Source organism: Rhipicephalus microplus, chromosome 1 (assembly GCF_043290135.1).
Source record: "Rhipicephalus microplus isolate Deutch F79 chromosome 1, USDA_Rmic, whole genome shotgun sequence".
In the NCBI taxonomy this organism is placed as follows: Eukaryota; Metazoa; Arthropoda; class Arachnida; order Ixodida; family Ixodidae; genus Rhipicephalus; species Rhipicephalus microplus.
Genome location: NC_134700.1, coordinates 228172888 through 228191292, shown reverse-complemented (window position 1 = coordinate 228191292; position 18405 = coordinate 228172888). Strand labels below are relative to the sequence as shown.

Genomic DNA, 18405 nt, shown 5'->3' with positions numbered 1-18405 from the left:
GTGGGTGGAATTTGTTGAGACGAGCAATAGAGATGTCGTAGCGGGAAACGTCAACGGGTTAATCACTCGACATACATAGGTCTAAGACCATGCCACTGAAATCGACAGCTAAATCATGTTCAAGTAGGAGATCAAACGCCAGAAAGTCTAACAGCAGTCTGGCATTTTTGATGAGATTACAGTAATGAGGAAGGTAAATGGGCTTCAGTCCATTTTAAGTACATCAAAATAATCAAGAGAAGGAGATTAAGGAAAACCGGGAGATTAACAAGATTTTGGCATTCGATTTGCTACCAAAAATGGGGGTGGGGAAATAGCAGCAAGGAAAAGGGTGCAGAGGGAGAGAGAGGAGAAAACGTACGTGCACTTAGGAGAACAGAAAAAACGCACGAAGAAAGGGCATTCTGACAACAACCGTTCAGAAAGGTCAGTCGATAGCAAAAAACGGGCTCTGCAAGGATAACCAAGAATAATATTCTGTGTCCACTTTGAGAGGATATCACAAATTAGACGGAATATGCAATATAACGAAACGAAATAAGGGAAATGCTGACGATAAAAGAAACATCAAGTCAACAATTTGTCGTGGCGTCCAAGGTTGTTATTTAACCAGATTGATTCTGCGATAGCTTTAGTTATTTCATCTATAGTATATCTGTAAATTGTCAATGTTGATCAGCACACTACCACTTTTTTGTTAGCTTTGACTGAAATCTCAGTCACTGCGGGCAGTAATTTAGGTCGGGAGAAAAGAAGCCAGATAAGGGAATTTGAGTGCCTAGCCATGTTTCATAAATCACAATAATAAGAAAATAAAATGAACTACCATTAGAAAAAACTCGAGCGCCCTAACACTTAATTCCAGGCAACTAGCTCAAAGGAATGAAGCATGTCAGCGAACAGCTCTCCACGAAATGGCTTGAAGAGGCTAAGGAGAAACACCGAAGGGTCATGCAGGCGTTATGAAGTTTTTTCGTCAACTTTGATGCAGAATGTAGAGTAGGACTTAAATTTTGCTTGAAGTCACCGGTATCAGATAGGCGAGGAATCCAATAATAATAATAATAATCACTTATTTAACGGGACCAGGAACAACCATAAGGTTATAGTGCAGGCGCACGCAAAATTAAAAGAATACAATACAGACATTCTTAAGAAAAAAACACAGCATATCCATGGAGTGAATGATGATTGGTGGGGCGAAGCGTTCGTCAGTCCGTCCTTGCTTTCATCCGCTTATTCGCTCTTGCTTCCGTGCGTCCATGCACCCGTCCGTCCATCCGTGTGACTATCGGTGCGTCCGTCCGTCCGTGCGTCCCTATATGCGTCCGTCCGTGCGTCCGTTCTTCTGTCTGTCCAACCATCCGCCCGTGTGTCTGTTCGAGCGGCCGTCTCTCTGTCTCTCTTTCCGTCCGTCCGTGCGTCCGCCTCTCTGTCTGTTGTGCGTCCGTCAATCCGTCCGTCTATCTGTATGTCCGTCCGTCCGTCTATCTACTGAACACTCCAAGTACAGCCATCTCAAATATTTTCCTCATGTATTCCTCATATACAAGTGCCGCCATCCAGCGGACATTCTAAGGACTGTTCTTTCGGGTATGTGCCACTGGTGGCCACATACACCAACGGAGGATGGACAGACCCACCCACTAAGGAGCTTCGCCTCTAAAATAAAATAAAGAGTAAAAGTAGACAGAAAAAAGGAAACAACGCAAGTTTAAAAGAATAAAAAGACAAGAGAATCATGGTGAGAAAGTGGAAAAAATGGGAATATGCACAACTATGTAAAAACCATCCTGAAAGACGGAAAGGGAGGAATCTGTACATTGTGAAAATTATGTTAAGGCAGTGCAGAGTTGCAATAAAATTAACTCAATGGACTGTAAAAAATAGAGATCATGAAAGTTAACGTTATATAGACTTTGTATTCTGTGAGCAGTAGAGTGTTGAAAGAAATTGGTAGGTATATAAAATGGTCGTATCTCTCTGGTTAACTTACGTGGAATCCAAAAATTTACGCAACTGAGAAGCAAGGAGTAGGATAGCATACCGTGAACTAGTTTGTAAAGATATAATAGGTTAGCGCGATTTCATCGGCAGTGAAGTGATAATAATGTGGCAGTGTTATATAGAACGAGATCCATATATTCATTTCTAGCGAAACGATGATTGTAAATGCTTTCGAATTTTTTATGAACTCGCTCAATAGCGTCCCTGCCAGACTTAGCAATGCCATTCCAGATCACAGTCGCATATTCAAGTTGAGGAAGACATACGGTGGTCTACAATTTGTGGAAGGCTGTAGGAGAACGAATTCTCGAGAGATTCTACAAATGCAGCGTAGAGAATGAAGGTCACGCGTGGCAGCACGTTTAGTGTGAGCAGAAAAAAATTAGCATGTTATCAAAAAGAACATTTATAAAGTTGACAATACAATAGTATGATCAGATATGTAATTGAAAATATCTATTCTTAGATGCCTCCCTAAAAGCTCATGGGAAACAAAAAAAGTCATTCAACACCGGTAATAAAATTATTAGCCTAAAATACGTTTGTTAGGCCTATATTGGAGCAAGCTGCGGTGGCCTGGGATTCCTGGACAGCCCCTAATAAAGGGAAACTAAAAAATGCCCGACGAAAATATTTTAGGTTCATTTAATACAGTTATAATTGGAAAACATCCCCGTCACACCTCCTCTAAAAAGCAGAACTTCAGAACCTTGAAACAAGGCACTGTCACGACAGGCTAAAGCTTTGTTATTTGTTTTAATACAAAAAGTTACGGGTTCATCCATCTGAGCTAATAGCACCTGCCATTAGTCACTTAACTCGATGTCTTCACATACAAAAAAGTGGCCGAGCTGAGGTGCAGAACGAACACTTTTCTGTACTCTTTCTTCCCTCGGACAGTTGTAGAATGGAACACAGTATACCTCCTGATGTGGTAGCACGACACAGCGTTGTTTCTTTTATGCATGCGATAATAGATATACGACTCCGTAGGCGCTACTGCACTTGGTGGGGCGTAATGTGACGTCATGTATTACCTTGTTTCGCGATGTTCGAATGAATGCTGAAACTTTTTTTGTGCTATGTGAGTACGGGGTCAGTGCTTGTATGGGCTTTATGCTGTATGGACAATTGTAATATGGTTGTTTTGGGCTTTGTGAGTCTTTACTGCCACGAATTTTGTTTGATATTGTTGTTTTTTGGCATTTGTCAATGTCACTATTTCACAATATATCACTTCAGGCACTCTTTATTTTTTTTATTTTTCTTGCATATGTTGCGTTACTTATTTATGCCCCACTCCTGCCTAAGGCCTTCGTAGAAGGCCAGTAGTATGTAACAAGATAGATAGATAGATAGATAGATAGATAGATAGATAGATAGATAGATAGATAGATAGATAGATAGATAGATAGATAGATAGATAGATAGATAGATAGATAGATAGATAGATAGATAGATAGATAGATAGATAGATAGATAGATAGATAGATAGATAGATAGATAGATAAACACCAAGATCACTGCATTTATATACCTTACATAAGGACATCATATTGACAAAGTATGTAAATGACACGATGGATGTTTTACGAAATATATACTCGTGAATTCGCTCTTTGAAGTATTCAGACAAAGGTTATTGTCATCACACCATTCGGAGAAAGAACACATATCTCACTGCAGCAAGCGACAGTCGTTAACTGAATAAATTTCCTTTTATATTTTGATGTCATCAACATATAAGAGAAAAAATAATAATTCTCTACTGCTAATATTGCTACTGCTACTACAAATAATAGTAATAATAAGTTGTTTTCCATCTTTTCCCAGAAATATCACTCTAGCAAAAAGTCATCTTTCGAAACTTTTATGTAGATACACGCGTACATGCTCCTCATTCGTGTACTTTTTTTCAGACATCACTCTCGGTGACCTTATGCAGACCGCACCATTTGGACAAGCCGTCGTCATTGTGACGCTGTATGGCTATCAACTTCGTGAAATGTTCGAGCACTCTGTGGCGAATTACAGTTATGTAAATAGAAAGGGCCAATTTCTGCAAGTTTCTGGTAGGTGAATGGTGTCATAAAATCACATTTAGGCATGACAAAAGATATTCTGCACAATCCCTCTTAGGCCATTTTTTAAAACTTTGTCGCAGATCTCATCGCAACTCAGTGCGAGAAATTTAGAAAAGAAGTGCAATTCAAATAATTGCTGGAGTTTCAAAAAGTTGCCCTTGCCAACGCTGATAGCCAACTTTTCTTAAATACCATCTGCAGTACCTTGGCCAGAAATTTTTTTCAGAAGGAGGTGATGAGTTTCAACCACCCTCATTGCATGTTCGTGCTTGCGTTTGTATGTATACGTGTATATATACATATAGAAATTAAAAAAAAAATTCTTGAACCGCCTCCCCGATGGGAACCCTGATGGAATACGAAGCAGCAGCGTTGCGAATGGGTTGAGAGGCGCTCACCCGCGTGCTGCGGTGGGCCCTGGATGATTCGTTTGAAGTGACGGTTGGCGTAGGTATTGTAGGTGACACGTACAGACATGTCTTAACGCGTACGTTAGGTGTGAGTCAGGTTTATTGCGCATGAATAGACGAGTCGGCGGTGTTACAGTATTAGAAGGGGCAGTGGAATGAAGGAGGCGGACGCGCCGCATCTCGGCTGACTCTCCGGCGGGTGACAGTAGCGGCGGCGCTGTAGTCGCATGGTACTGAAGATCTCAGGAGCGTCTGCGTTGGGAGCGTGCGCACTGTAGCCTGCGATAGCGTGTAATTGCTCGCTTTTACCGACTTGCTTTTATTGCGGCATCCGTGGTCATATTTCAAGGTTTTGCCGACGCCGTCAACAAGACGAAAGACGAAGCTACGGTGACTATGAACGGGACGACTTCTACCCAACTGGACCACCCTATCGCCGACAGTATCAAAACAGCCCACGCCGGTCGCCGTCTCCGCAGAACTTTGCCTCAGTTGGCAGGTCCCGTTTCTCACGTCGTCGCTTTTTTCACGTCGTACTCACGTTTCGTACTCACGTCGTACTCACGTAGTACGACGTTTCTCACGTCGTACTACTTTGGACGCCTGTTCGTACACCCGGATTGTGTGAAAAGTTTCAGTCACGTTTTCTCGGACCTTACGTTGTTAGTGAACGAACATCTCCTGTCAATTACCTTGTCACTCCCGTCGAGGGTTCCCCGGACCGTCGTTACCGTGCATCCGAGATAGTTCACGTTTCACGCCTTAAACCTTTTGTTTGCCGTACCTTTCCCGCCTAAGTCTCGGCCGGGTCGGCCGATCAAGTGAGCGGGGAAAATAAGTGTGAGCATCATTACTCGTTCCATCTTTTCAGCTGTACATACTCATCATCACCACTCCAGTTTAGGTTGTGGGGCACATACTCGAGACAATAAAGAAGAGTCTTGAGGGTACTGGACGACGCCATCTTACAATATATATATATATATATATATATATATATATATATATATATATATATATATATATATATATATATATATATATATATATATATATATATATATATATATATATGTATGTATTCCTAATAACAATATCCATGCAGTGCCCCTTAGCACAGCTTCTATATTTAGGCGGTGGATTTCTCGTCCGACTACGTTACACTTCAACTAGTTTTAAGACGTCATACTGTCGAAAAGGTTAAATTTACAGAGCGCATTTGTACAGAGCCATGCTATATTCAGCTTCGCTCACTGTGAACGTTCGGCGCAAGGCTACCTAGAATTTTTTTTCGAGGGGGGGATGCAGCATAACGACTAACTTTGGCAATAGGGAGTCACTGTGAATGCGTGTTAATAACTAGTATACCCTGAAAAGTTAAATTACAAAACAATCTTGTGTTGTAGGGAGTTCAGAATCCCTTCCTCTCCCCTCTCTACTTATGGCCTCCTGGTTCTGCGTGCACGCGTTTGAAATGGTACTTTTTTTTAACCTCACAGCTTTCTGAGCACAGCTAACTTCCAATAAATCGGCTCAGTTATTCTGAATATTGTGAAGCCTAACCACCGAAAAAAGAGCTCAGACAGAAGAGATCAGTATAAAACACGCCCTTTCTGAATTATTTTCGATCTTTCACAAGGGCTTTTATGGAGCTCAAATTCAGTAGAACTTGAGCTCCATAAAAGGGCCCCTTTGAAGTGGATGCACCCCCTTTGACGCTTGGTGGCACACCCCCATCCCGACAGTTAACTTGCGTTATCAATGACTAAACAGACATTTGTGGTAGTTGGCAGAGAAAGCGTAACTACAGGAACAGGTGCCATTGCCAGACGAGCTTTGAATATAGGACGCAGAACGTCGGTTAACGTCGATATCCATGCAGTCGCATGTTAGCGTGTGACCGAACACCACGGCTAGACTGGAAACGCAAAGCACTTCGTGTCATCCCTGTATTCGGACCGCGATTTTTTTTTTCGGGGTGAGAGTAAGCGGGAAAGGTGGTATTAAAGCCAGGTGAAGCTGGCACGCATCGCAGATATATTACGTGCGAAGCAGCTGTTTGACTAGCCTGTGTAACGTTTTCCATCCGTGTCTCCGTGTTAACCCGCCGCACCGCGTTACCCCCACTGCGGTTCTTGCAGAGATGCCAAGTAGGTGGTGGTAGTGGTTAGAAGAGGAAAAAGGCACCTAATTTCTGCAGTCCGGTAGGGAGTACGGCGCAGTGCTTATGCCAAATAGGTCAAGTCGTAGCTGCGCGTTGGCGTCACACTTTCTCTCACCAGCGCAGCTGCCGGCTCCTCCCAACACACATAGGCGGTGTTGCTCGACCGCACGTCTAGTGAAAACACTCTTTTGGCTCGTTTATCTGCGATGAAGCTTACATGAAACCAAACACGCCTATCGTGTCCTTGCGTTTCAAAGAAACGTTTACTCGACATCGAGTTTCGCCTCAAAGCGTTCTTCCAGCACCCGTGTCGACGTCCGTTTTAGCCGCCTCAACAGCGTGCGCACCACTGCTGCTTCGCATCCCATCATGGTTCCCTTTGGGGAGATAGTTCATAATTAATTAGGGGCGAAGCTCCTTACACCCTGAGTCGTATGTCTCGTGTCGTAGTCGTTCGTAGTAGTCAGTGCGAAACTCCTTACGCCGTGGGTCGTATGTTCCTTGTCGTCATCGTCGTAGTAGCCAGTAGCCGTCCGTTTGTCCGTGCGCTCATCCGTACATTCGTGCGCCCGTTCGTGCATCCGTCCGTGTGTGCGTGCATTCGTCCGTGCGTCCTTCCATACGTCCGTCTGTCTGCTTCGTCCGCGCAAATGAAGGTCCCTATCACACTTGGGCTAGCAGCGCCACCACACTGCGCATCTCCTACTGAAAACGCAGCGATCTGGAAGGACACGTATACACACGCGTTGCTGGTGCTAATCACGGAGGCCTCAGTAATGCTAAAGTACTTAATTTTACCGCTTCTAGGAGGCGACACTACCCCGCTGACCAAGAGTACTGTGAGAAGAAAGTGCGAAATACGAAAGGCGCCTTTGTAAAGCCTACACAGTGTGTGACCATGACGCAGTGGGTAGCGTGCCCGACATCTGTGATACAGTGTACTAGAAGAAAACAGTGGGCCTACTCCGCTGCTCCTTTGACGCAGCTGGCGTCGCATAAGAAAGATGGCGCCGGAAACAACTTCATTTGAACTTTCGCATGCAAAGCTGCTCGTCGTTGGCCGCACGCGAGTTGTGACGTGTGTTTCTTTGATATTTAAAATATTGTTGCGTTTCTTGATGGCCGTCTTACTATAATGAGGGTGTGCGTAGCCCCCGGTTCGTCGTTTTCCAATTTTCTTCTGCGGTAGAGTTTGTCTTAAGTCAGTCTGATGGCAGTCAACGCAGCCTATGTCTTTTTTTTAATGCTACGCAGTTCTTTTTATTTATGCTACGCCTTCTTTTTATTTATCTTGGTACGCTTAAGTTCATTGGATATTTTGACAAGCTCCATCTGTTTATAACCCATCATAATTGTCCCTCTATTGTCCCTACATGGTGCCTCACGGAAAATGACGGTGTACACTTCAAAACTTGCGGTTTCATGTGGTCCGCAAATATGTAGTTTCATGCCCTGTAGACAAAACCTAAAAATGTTTTATATCAAGATTATGCAAAAATTTTGCCTTCCACTAGAAAATTAGAAAATCGATCAAACCCGCTTGTTTGCCGAGCTTAATAATGCAGGTATGCTGGCTGGCTTTGTGCCTTCACCATGGTAAAATGAAATTATAGCTTAAATATTATTTGTTTCGCTTCGGTGGCTGCACATGAGAAAGTAATTTCGAGGGGCTATTGTTATTCATCAGTATGCTGTTACTTATGCTTGTTATGCAACAGTGACGTATTGGTAAACGAAATTAACATACGAATCGCCCATTTACAAGAAGTGAAGTACAATATCCAGCTATTGGTTTATGCACTTTATTCTATGTACAATGACTCAGCTTCAGCTGCTTCGTCATCTACCGTTTTCCTGGTTTGTCACTATTCAGTCCTTTCCCATAAAAATGAAGCTGTTTGAAAAGGTAAGAACAGATTACTATCGCTGTGAGGGTAGCAGCGTGCACACTGCACAAGCACTTTCTCGAAGAGCACTTCGGCATTAGTGGTCAACACTGCCTTGCTGTATAACACCGGGGTGACCTGAAAAGTTGTGTTGCGTACACCTTAAGGCTGCTAAAAAAAAGAAAACTACGTGCTACAACGTCCCCCGCAATAAAACGTGGCTCGACAACGGCTGTTCTCGATGAGCTCGTCGGCTCTTTTCAGCCGCAGCGCTCCTTCCAAGTGCTATTGATGGCGATGCCAGCGCCACCACCAGGGTGGAAAGAGAACCACAAATTGGCCACGTTTGTGGAGCCACCCCACCCTTTAGCCTCCGCGGCAGAGTGAGCCCACTGCCCCATTCTAGTACACTGTTTCTGTGGCTGCGAACCCAGTGGTCGTGGGTTCAATGGCCGTTGACGGAACTTCTAACACGAAAGTGTTTTCTGCCGGGGTCCACCACTGCTCCGCTAACGTATTTCTCTCACGGATATCACGTTGTAAATTGTATACTTACACACTGAAAAGGAAAAAGCAAGGTGTCGAATCAGCGATCTCTTGCCTCTGAACGCGCAATGCTAACCACTCGACCACACAACGTGCTTTTTTTTCCTTTATTGCCAGATATTGACACACTTTCCCACCGCCGCAACTTCGGCATGCGGCTCATATAATCAAACTTTCGTTTTCACAAGAGACACGTGGGGGACACCCGTTACGCGCTAGGCGCGTCCTGCAGGACTAAAATAAAGGTTTTTCATTCCAATTCATTGATGTCAACGCTTCTCCATATTCCAATTTCCGAAATACTTTCCTGAGTTTACTTACAGAGTCAGTAAAGAATGAATTCGCTGATCTAATATTTACATCACAATTCCGAACAGCCATAAGATTTTTACAGATTCTATGAAGGCCAAGCAGCAAAAACATCTCATAAGGTATTATACCTTTACCTGCAGTTAAATACCTAATCCCGTGTGGTGTTAGCAATAACTCCTTTTTCAGGCTTATTTGCATAATATATCCCAAAATAAAACCGCTCTTTAGCTGTCCAGAAACACATGTTCGATAGATTCAGGTTTCCTACAAAGCAAACAATCAGTACCACATGGTCGATACTCTTTTCTCTAGTCACGTCTTTGCAAGCAAGGTATTAGCATGGAGCTTAAAAAAGAATGTTTGCACACCTCCTTGCACAAGCATTCGTTTCACACGCTTCAGGACATCTTTCCCTGGCCTCCGCTGTACAATGTCCGGTACAAATGTTCTGTGACCATAATGTCTATCAAATCTGAATTTAAACACTTGCGTGTTACTGTACCCAAATATTCATTAATAAAGTGGTAGTTTAAAAGTGTGCCCCACCGCGGTTTTTTTGTGGCTAAGGCACTCGGATACTGACCCGCAGGTCATGGGATCGAATGCCCACTGTGGCGGCTGCATTTTCGATGGAGGTGGAAATGCTGTAGGCCCGTGGGCTCAGATTTGGGTGCACGTTAAAGAGCACTAGATGGTCTAAATTTCCGGAGCCCTCCACTACGACGTCTCTCGTAATCATATGGTAGTTTTGGGACGTTAAACTCTACATATCAATCAAATCATTCAGCTTAAAATTCTGGATGCCATCACAAATTCACACAAATATTTACTGGTCGTGTAGCAGCTACCTTCTCTCATCGAGACAAAAAACTTGGGCAAAACATTGCTTAATTGTATTTGAATAACTGTTCTCAAAAAGGATTTGTCTTGTCACGCAAAAACAAAAATCCAGAGGCAAGTTGTTTTAAAAATAAATTCGGCAGTTTTAAACTTCTCTGACTCAACTTGCGAAACAAGTTGTTTCTGCTTGTCCCTTCATATTGTGACTGTCATACCAAAACAGCAAATATTCTATGAAAATTTGTAAAGGTCAATCTAGAGCAGCTGAAAAATTGCAGGGGAAGGACCAGCTTACTCGCCATGAAGATCCTCCAAACGGCCGCGTGTGCGAAAACTAAGAAGCCCCGACTTCCTCATTTATCAGCTTGAGATTTCAAATCCTGTATCATTCCATTCCACAAATTTCTGCTGCCTCGATGTGTGCCTAGTGGTACACCAAGATAAATCCCAGGTGCTCGTGTCTACCGCATGCTTTCAAAAACTCTTGGCGTAGCGTGCCATTGACCATGCCATACACCAATGCACTTACTGAGGTTCACATTGCTACCTCTCATGCCACAAAACTCACGATTAACTTTCATGGAAGCTGCAACACTCTCCTTATGAGAGCACAAAACATCACCAGCGTAACCCAATAAGCGCAATTCACCACCTTTTAGGCCGAAGTCACGTACATCTGGACTGCCAATTATCTTTTTTGCACAACGCCTCTAAATACATTGCAATAATAAGAGGTCACAGTGGACAACCTTGATGCACAGAGAAGCGCACTTCAATTTTTCTGTCAGCTCATGAGTGATAATGAGCTTAGTCGTACAGTTGTCGTATGGAATTTTAGCATCTTGTGTTCTTATTGCGACAACTCTAACATACTCAAGAATATATAACAAGAGATCACGACTTACACAGTAAAGTGCCTTTTCTAAGTCAATCTCCACTACAGTGACTTTCTTAAAATCTGCCTCACACGTTTCAACGATGCTGTGAGCCACGTGAATATTTGTGAATATCGACCTTCCTTCTATACATGTCTTATGCAGACCTACTATATCGCTGATAACATCCTGTAATCTACTCACTAATACCTTAATTATTATTTTATAATCTACATTTGTCAGGGTAATTTGTCTATAGCCGGTGACTTTGTTAGGCTTATTCTTATCGTCATTCTTTGGTATCAATACTGTATAAGCTCTTTGGAAAACAGTGGAAGGCATCCGGTTTGATACGCCCCCTTAAGCGCCCGTTCAAGTAGCGCGGATAACTGTGGACAGAGAACTTTGTAAAATGCTGCTGTTAGACCGTAATGACCTGGAGACCTTCCTAGATTAAGGGTTGCTATAGACATTTCAATCTACTTAGTTGTGATATCTACTGATAACCTTTCCGTTTTTTCGTCGTCTAATTTATGAAAGTAGATAAGCAATTGTTCGCATAACCGGTACTTTACGCTTGAACGGCTCTTTGTAATTATTACTCCTCAAAGTCTAATATGTTTTGCATGTCCAGATACATTCCCGTTGTATTAAACCTAAAGCGTTTGATTCTTCTTACGTACGTTGTCAGGGGTGCTAATGGGAAGTCATTTATATACACCTTGTACCATTCGGAGGGCCTCATAGCTTCTACACAGCAGCGCGTTTTCGTCATTAGTAGTGAGGTGACGCCGAGAGCGCATTGGGTAAAGCGTTTGGTAGCGTTGGGCCCGCTCCATCTCGCATTTCAGAGAGCGCCACCTCCACGGAGCATGGTCTCTCCGCGCGCGCGCATATCAGACTCGTGATTCGGTAGTGCATGAAGGTCACACCCCTCGCTGCCGCGGCCGCGTTTACGAAAGGAGCACGCTGCTCGCACACGAAGAAATAATCCTGACAGTTGTTCGCGCTTGTCCAGTGTATACTTGTGCGTTAATTTCATGTGTCTTTCCTTCTGTTTGAAATGCGCGCCTTAAATGTGAAGCTGTGACAGTTCACAGTCCATGCTCGTCCTGTGTATACTCATTTCACACATGCTTTTTGTTCGAGGTACGCACTGCAAGTTTCGAGCTGTTTGTCGTTATTCGCATGACTTTGCAATTTGTTGCCGTAGCATTCATTTTTTCGCTCTTGTGGCGAAACAACGCCAGACAAACGCTCAACTACCCCTGTACAGACACGCTTCACTTTCGTGTTATACCGATTCCTAAAAAGGGGGATCAGACACATCTTTTGTGCATCTTCAAACACTTCACCAAGATAAGCCTGCATAAATGCTTTCATATTTCAGTTCTCGGGCGACTGAATGGTCTACGTTGTATCTGTTAGTATGGATGCCTTAGAGGAGGAATCACTGACTGGTGACTGCGCAGTGATCCCAGTGTTTTGCCGGATGTCAAAATAAGGCACAATTGTTCCTTCGGCTGCTGATCACACCATAATTCCTAGACAGGTGCCATCAAGTATAGCGGCTGTGATACCAGTGTTAATGGAGGTGCCCGAAGACATAGCATGTTTTGCTTTGAGCAAACTCTGAAATTGAAAGTTTTATTCAAGGAGCATAATTTAACCTGCACAAGAATATTTACATGCATACACAATGAAACAATAAAGTAGATTCACCCCTAGGAAACTTGTATGACATTGCGTGAATAGCGTCCAGTGCTAATCTCATTCTTTCCCACCCGTCATCTCTCACTGCAAAGTACAGTGTGTGCAACTAGCTGCTGGCTACTCCGATGAGCCACTCCGTCATTTAACCCCTTTTTTCTATCTGTCGAGATGATAGCAATGTTTTTATTTACCATAGTATGTCGTCCTTATTAGAAAATATTCGCTGATTAGATACTGCAACTTTAGAAAAATGGGGAAAACAAATGGACAAAACGAGTGAAGCCTATTGATGGAGTTGAGACCATTCGCTCTATTGCGAGAGGACACATTGTGGCAGTGACAGTTCGAAGGAAAGTCGCTTGCGACACTGTTTTTTCGTTCTTGTCTTTTTTTCTTTACTGTACTAAGCAGTTGAAAGGTTGGTATCGAATGTGACTGTAACGTTACCGTTATTTGATGCCCTACGGTTGCTTAAATCATTGCGATGAATGTGCATAGGACGAAAGCTTATCTAAAAAACCTTGCAGAAATTTGAACCGAGACCACCAAAAGTTACTCTTTCGTTAATCTATCAAACCACACCTCAATGTATAGTTATGCAGCGTTTAGAGGCGCAAGAGCAAGCGAAGCTGAAATTTATTTTGGGCGTGTTTTTCGAATCCATAAATGCAAAGTTATGTGGGTAGCATTTCAAAATATCTGGTTCTTATATTCAACATGTTAGGTAACATATTATGGGATTTCTGTCGTTGTTTTCATACAATATGTGTTTTACAGGTCCCCTCATTTTGTTTGGCCTACTAACTAAAATATAATAGATTTTTGTATTTCATAGCTTCTTGATCAATGGCATCGTATCTTTTCATTGTATCTGTTTGTAGCGCATATGCTTTGTTCTTTTAGGTAATCTATTGCATGATGCTTGTTGGTTGATATAATCATTTACTATTGACTTGATCAAATAATCTTGAATTTTTGTGTATTTGAAATATTACCATAATATTTTTTTCCTGCTGTGCTAACATCATAGGTATTCTTTTTTCGGACCTTCAACTAGCCTTTAGCAATAGGTCCGACAAGTGTCTGTTATCTGTAAATAGGTTATGAAATAAACATTCATTCATTCATTCATTCGTTCATTCATTCATTCATTCATTCATTCATTCATTTGTTCGTTCGTTCGTTCATTCACTGCGAAATTAAGTATAGCCTCATGCTTATCTTGTCCTTTAGGTATAAAGGTTGTCTACAATTTGACTTCGCCTCCAAACAAACGCGTTCGGTCAGTGCATATACTTTGCACGAACTGCACGGTGCCTGTCTACAAGCGGCTGGAAGATTGCGATGTATACAGAGTCGTCACCACCGACTTCGTTGCCAGAGGTGGGGATGGATTCAAGAAGGCAGAAAACGTCACGGAATCAGGTACGCTCGCGCTATTCGTTTACGTACATTTTCGTGTCAACAAACGGAATTAAGTCAGTGAATGCTAGCTGACCACTGCGCAAACATTTTAAATCTTCGTCTAGAGAGAACACCGTTACTCAAGCATTTGTGCACCTTAGGGTCAATTGACCGGAGCAGCTGTCGCGTTTCTTCTCTTTTCTGATGATGCAGTGTCTCCGTGTTTTGCAGATTATAGCGCTGCCACTAGCATATAAATCAGTGCATTTGTGTATTGTAGATATATTCCTACCAAGTCGCTTCCATTTCCATCTCCAGATGTAATCATGGTGGCAGTACGCTACACTGTGATGCTACTATCAGTTTTCCTCGTTGAGACATAAATATGGCAGAAGAATTGACAAATCGTGTCAGTGAATAACGCTGTCGTTTTCAGATACACACTCATGATGAGCCGTTAAGGTAGGCGTTTGAGATTTTAGGGCCTTAAAGATTGACTGTTTTCACTGTCAGACAACTGCCACCTTTTTCTGGTGCAACAATATGTTAATTTTTTTCTCAGTTTTGCTTGCCGCCGCCAGAAAGTCTCATCTTCGCGATTTTTACAAACTTTCATATGATGTCTTCACGTCACAAGGTTATTGTGGCTAGTCGTACCAGCTGTATTTTCTTGAAACTTTTTTGCCTCGCTGCTTAAGTTCCCCAGCATACACATTTTTTTTTACAATAACAATTCTTCTCTAAAAGACGCATGCTAATGTAGTGTTACTTGCGGAACCTGTTGCACTTTTTGTTTCTGTAGGACCTTTGGATCTGGATGTACTAAAGGAGTACGTCACTAAAATGTCACCGCTGAAAACGCCAGTAGAAGGTCGCATAACCATACATGGAAATATAACAGAAGATGTTCAAACTAAAACAACGACGGAGCGCCCACGCAAGTCGTCACTTTCAAGGTCGAGACGCGAAAAGCGAGAATGAACAATGGATGTATGATTCAGATTGTTATACATATAAAGCGATGGGGTTTTTTCTTCTGTATTTGAACAAAATAGAAAACAAACAAAACGTTTGCAATTTTAGCTCTCCGTGCGCAAAAAGAGACATAACTGGTGCTTGTACAGATTTTAAGCACCAGGTGTTTCAATGGTGCTGTTTCGCTTCTGTAGCCTGATTATCTCGGTAGCACCTTGTGCGAATTCGTAATTATTGTAAAAAGTAAAAAAAAATGTGTCCAAAAATTCTGCAAAATCTGGAAAATAAATATTTGCTGGCTGCCTTCATAGTTACCTTTTTCTGTGACGGCACATAATTTACTGGAATACATGAAGAAACTCGGCTTAATAAATTGTTAAATTAAAGCAGAGGGGCCGTCAGGTCAAATAGGATAACTGAAGTACTTTCTGCGAAGAGCCCATTGTCGCTTTAAGATTTTCAAAAAGCGACCTCAAGTAATTCTGGGGAGGGACGACATTCCATTGGGCTCACCATAAAACAAAGAGTGGAGTGTGGATGAACACAATTAGAAGATTACCAAAAAGGCGTTACAGTTTCTAAAAACTGCTAGAGTGTATACCTCTGTTAGTTGCGGATTCATTACCCTAGGTGTCTCATGCGTGCTACAAGGGTGAGCGAAACCAGGACGCTAATACTCCTGCCACACGGGCACAAGTATACGACAGCGCGCGCAGACACGACGGAAGTAGGCGATCTCTATTTCAGAAGCGTTCTTTTCTGAAAACAGAGTTCGTAAAGCTTTTTCACGGCTATAAAAGGGTAGCCTCGAAACCATGTGGGCGCCAGCGATTCGGTATCGGTGAAAGAAACCGACAAATGTTTATTCTATCACTTTGGCTCATCAAAGAAACTTATATCTTGTAAAAAAAAACGTAATAAGCCCTTTAAAACTTATTTTCTTTAGTACTATTGTAAGCAGGCCGGTATATAGGTTTGGGTTACGTGGCGAGCACGTCACACGCTCGAACAGCCCTGGACGCACACACACACACACACACACACACAAAGGCAGCTAAAGGGATCGGAGAGAGACATTGAATTTTATATAATGAAGTACGTATTCATTTATTTAAGAGTTGGTACTACAGTTTCGGTTGTGTGTTCGGAAGAGAACTATAGTTATTACAACAATGCAGTAAAAATTTTACAGCAGTAATTACAGCACTATCAAAACTTTTAACTAGTGGAAACAGCTGATCGAATTCAATGGGCGATTCAACTCCGTCCTGCTAATAGTCCATGCCACTTTGAAATTTTCGAAAGGCGGCCACTGGTAATTACCATGGAGTGATGAAATGTGGCTAATTTAATATTTATTTATTTGGTTTGTGTACATATAAAACACGAATACACAGAGGAAAGAAGGAGGGAACAGGCTGACAACTGCCCACTATAAGGGCATAACGCCTGCCTGCTCATTCAGGTACGGGAGACATTGAGGAAAGGAAAGCAAGAAAGAAAAAAAAGGAGAGAATAGGAAATACATAACACAAAACAAGTAACACACATATAACCAAATAGTTACATGAAAGAAAAAAAAAACGCCAGGCCTGCGTGGAAGGCGCAGCACAGTCGCAGCAAAAGCTTGAAGAGTGGCCTTTCAGATACTTTTCTAAGCATTCATTGGTTATAACTGCTGCAAGCACACTTCGAGAGATGTGGGGTTTAACGTCCCAAAACCACCACATGATTATGAGAGACGCCGTAGTGGAGGGCTCCGGAAATTTCGACCACCTGGGGTTCTTTAACGTGCACCCAAATCTGAGCACACGGGCCTACAACATTTCCGCCTCCATCGGAAATGCAGCCGCCGCAGCCGGGATTCGATCCCGCGACCTGCGGGTCAGCAGCCGAGTACCTTAGCCCCTAGACCACCACGGCGGGGCTGCAAGCACACTTGCCGGGTACCCACTGCGGCATAATAATTTCTAGGTAGTACACCGGCATTCGCTATGCTATTTTTGTCATTCTTCTGACAAGCGTTGCATCCGCTAAACACTTGCAAGTAATTTTGTGCGAATTGTTCATGCAGTGGCTGACAACAATGAGGTATTATGCTTGAAGTAGGTATGCGCCTAGGTAATAGGGGATCAAGAACAAGCTTTTGTAATGGTTTGGTGCATTGGACGACCCACTTGTTACGTTATTCGCATTCTGTGACGCGTCGTTGTTCCTTTGCTGTTATAAAACGCTTTATTACTCATATTAGCACGTTTCCTTTCCCGACATCAAGCCTGCTTAAGGCAAGTTTGCGAAAAAGTCTCGCGCTTCGGCGTGGCTCAGGGGTAGAATACTGGGTTGGCACGCAGCGGACCTGCTTTCGAGCCCCACTGTGTCCTCGGTACAAATTTTGTGATAGTGATTACGGACGGACACCGGCAGCGGCGGCGGACAACTACGGCACCACGCGTCACCCGAGTTTTAATCCAATAACAACTTTTGCTGTGAAAATGTCTAATAAAGCGATGCCATATTGTTCTTTTTTAAATAACGCAAGGCTCGATGGGCTTGTTCACGCCTAGAAGCACATCCTCCTGGGAACAAGTAATCATCAAGGGTCGTGCACTCAAGTCCAACGACTCCACAGTTTTTTTTAGATGCGGAGCATCTAATACTCGAGGCTTGTAGTGCGGCGCCGTCCGCAAGCTTCCTCCTCCTTCTTCCACCATCTGTGCATCCCTTCCTCCTCTACACACCGCGCGCGCTTCACTCCTCCACCATCTGTGCACCCTTCCTCCTCTACACACCGCGTGCGCTTCTCCTCTTCACGAACATTCGCTAGCTGTATAATGTAGCGGCATGCGCCGTCACGCTTCGAGAACATCGGCAGCTGACGCGCGCGCATGCGCCGTTGCGCTTCGAGAACATCGGCAGCTGACAGTGCATGCGCCGTCGCGCTGTATATATACTCAAGGTCGGCGCTCGCTCGCTCAGTTGCCGCTCGTCGGTTGGTTTGTACAGCGCGTCGACGTCCAAGGTGGCGGTGAAATGAATTCCAACGAATCCACATACACAATGATCGACGTCCCTTCGACCAGCGCCGCCCTTTCGCATACGTGTGTACGTGTTCACTCATTTAACACCCCCTCCTACAACCACGTTAACCAATTTAGCCATCGACCCAAGTAAGTCGCAATTTAACACCTC

The 18405-nt window shown here is 43.3% G+C and overlaps 1 protein-coding gene across 6 annotated transcripts in view; it reads left to right on the top strand.

Annotated features, from left to right (window-relative positions):
- Positions 1-15524, top strand: part of LOC119166683 (snake venom 5'-nucleotidase) — a 58432-nt gene extending 42908 nt beyond the window's left edge. For 5 of the 6 annotated variants that reach the window (XM_075891511.1, XM_075891507.1, XM_075891508.1 and 2 more), the window contains 3 exons: positions 3927-4079; positions 14071-14262; positions 15044-15524. In XM_075891511.1, coding sequence (XP_075747626.1) covers positions 3927-4079; positions 14071-14262; positions 15044-15222 — 524 coding nt within the window. In that variant the 3' untranslated portion in view covers positions 15223-15524. The remainder of the gene's footprint in view (positions 1-3926; positions 4080-14070; positions 14263-15043) is intronic. The other variant, XM_075891510.1, reaches the window with a different exon arrangement.
- Positions 15525-18405: the final 2881 nt, after the last annotated feature.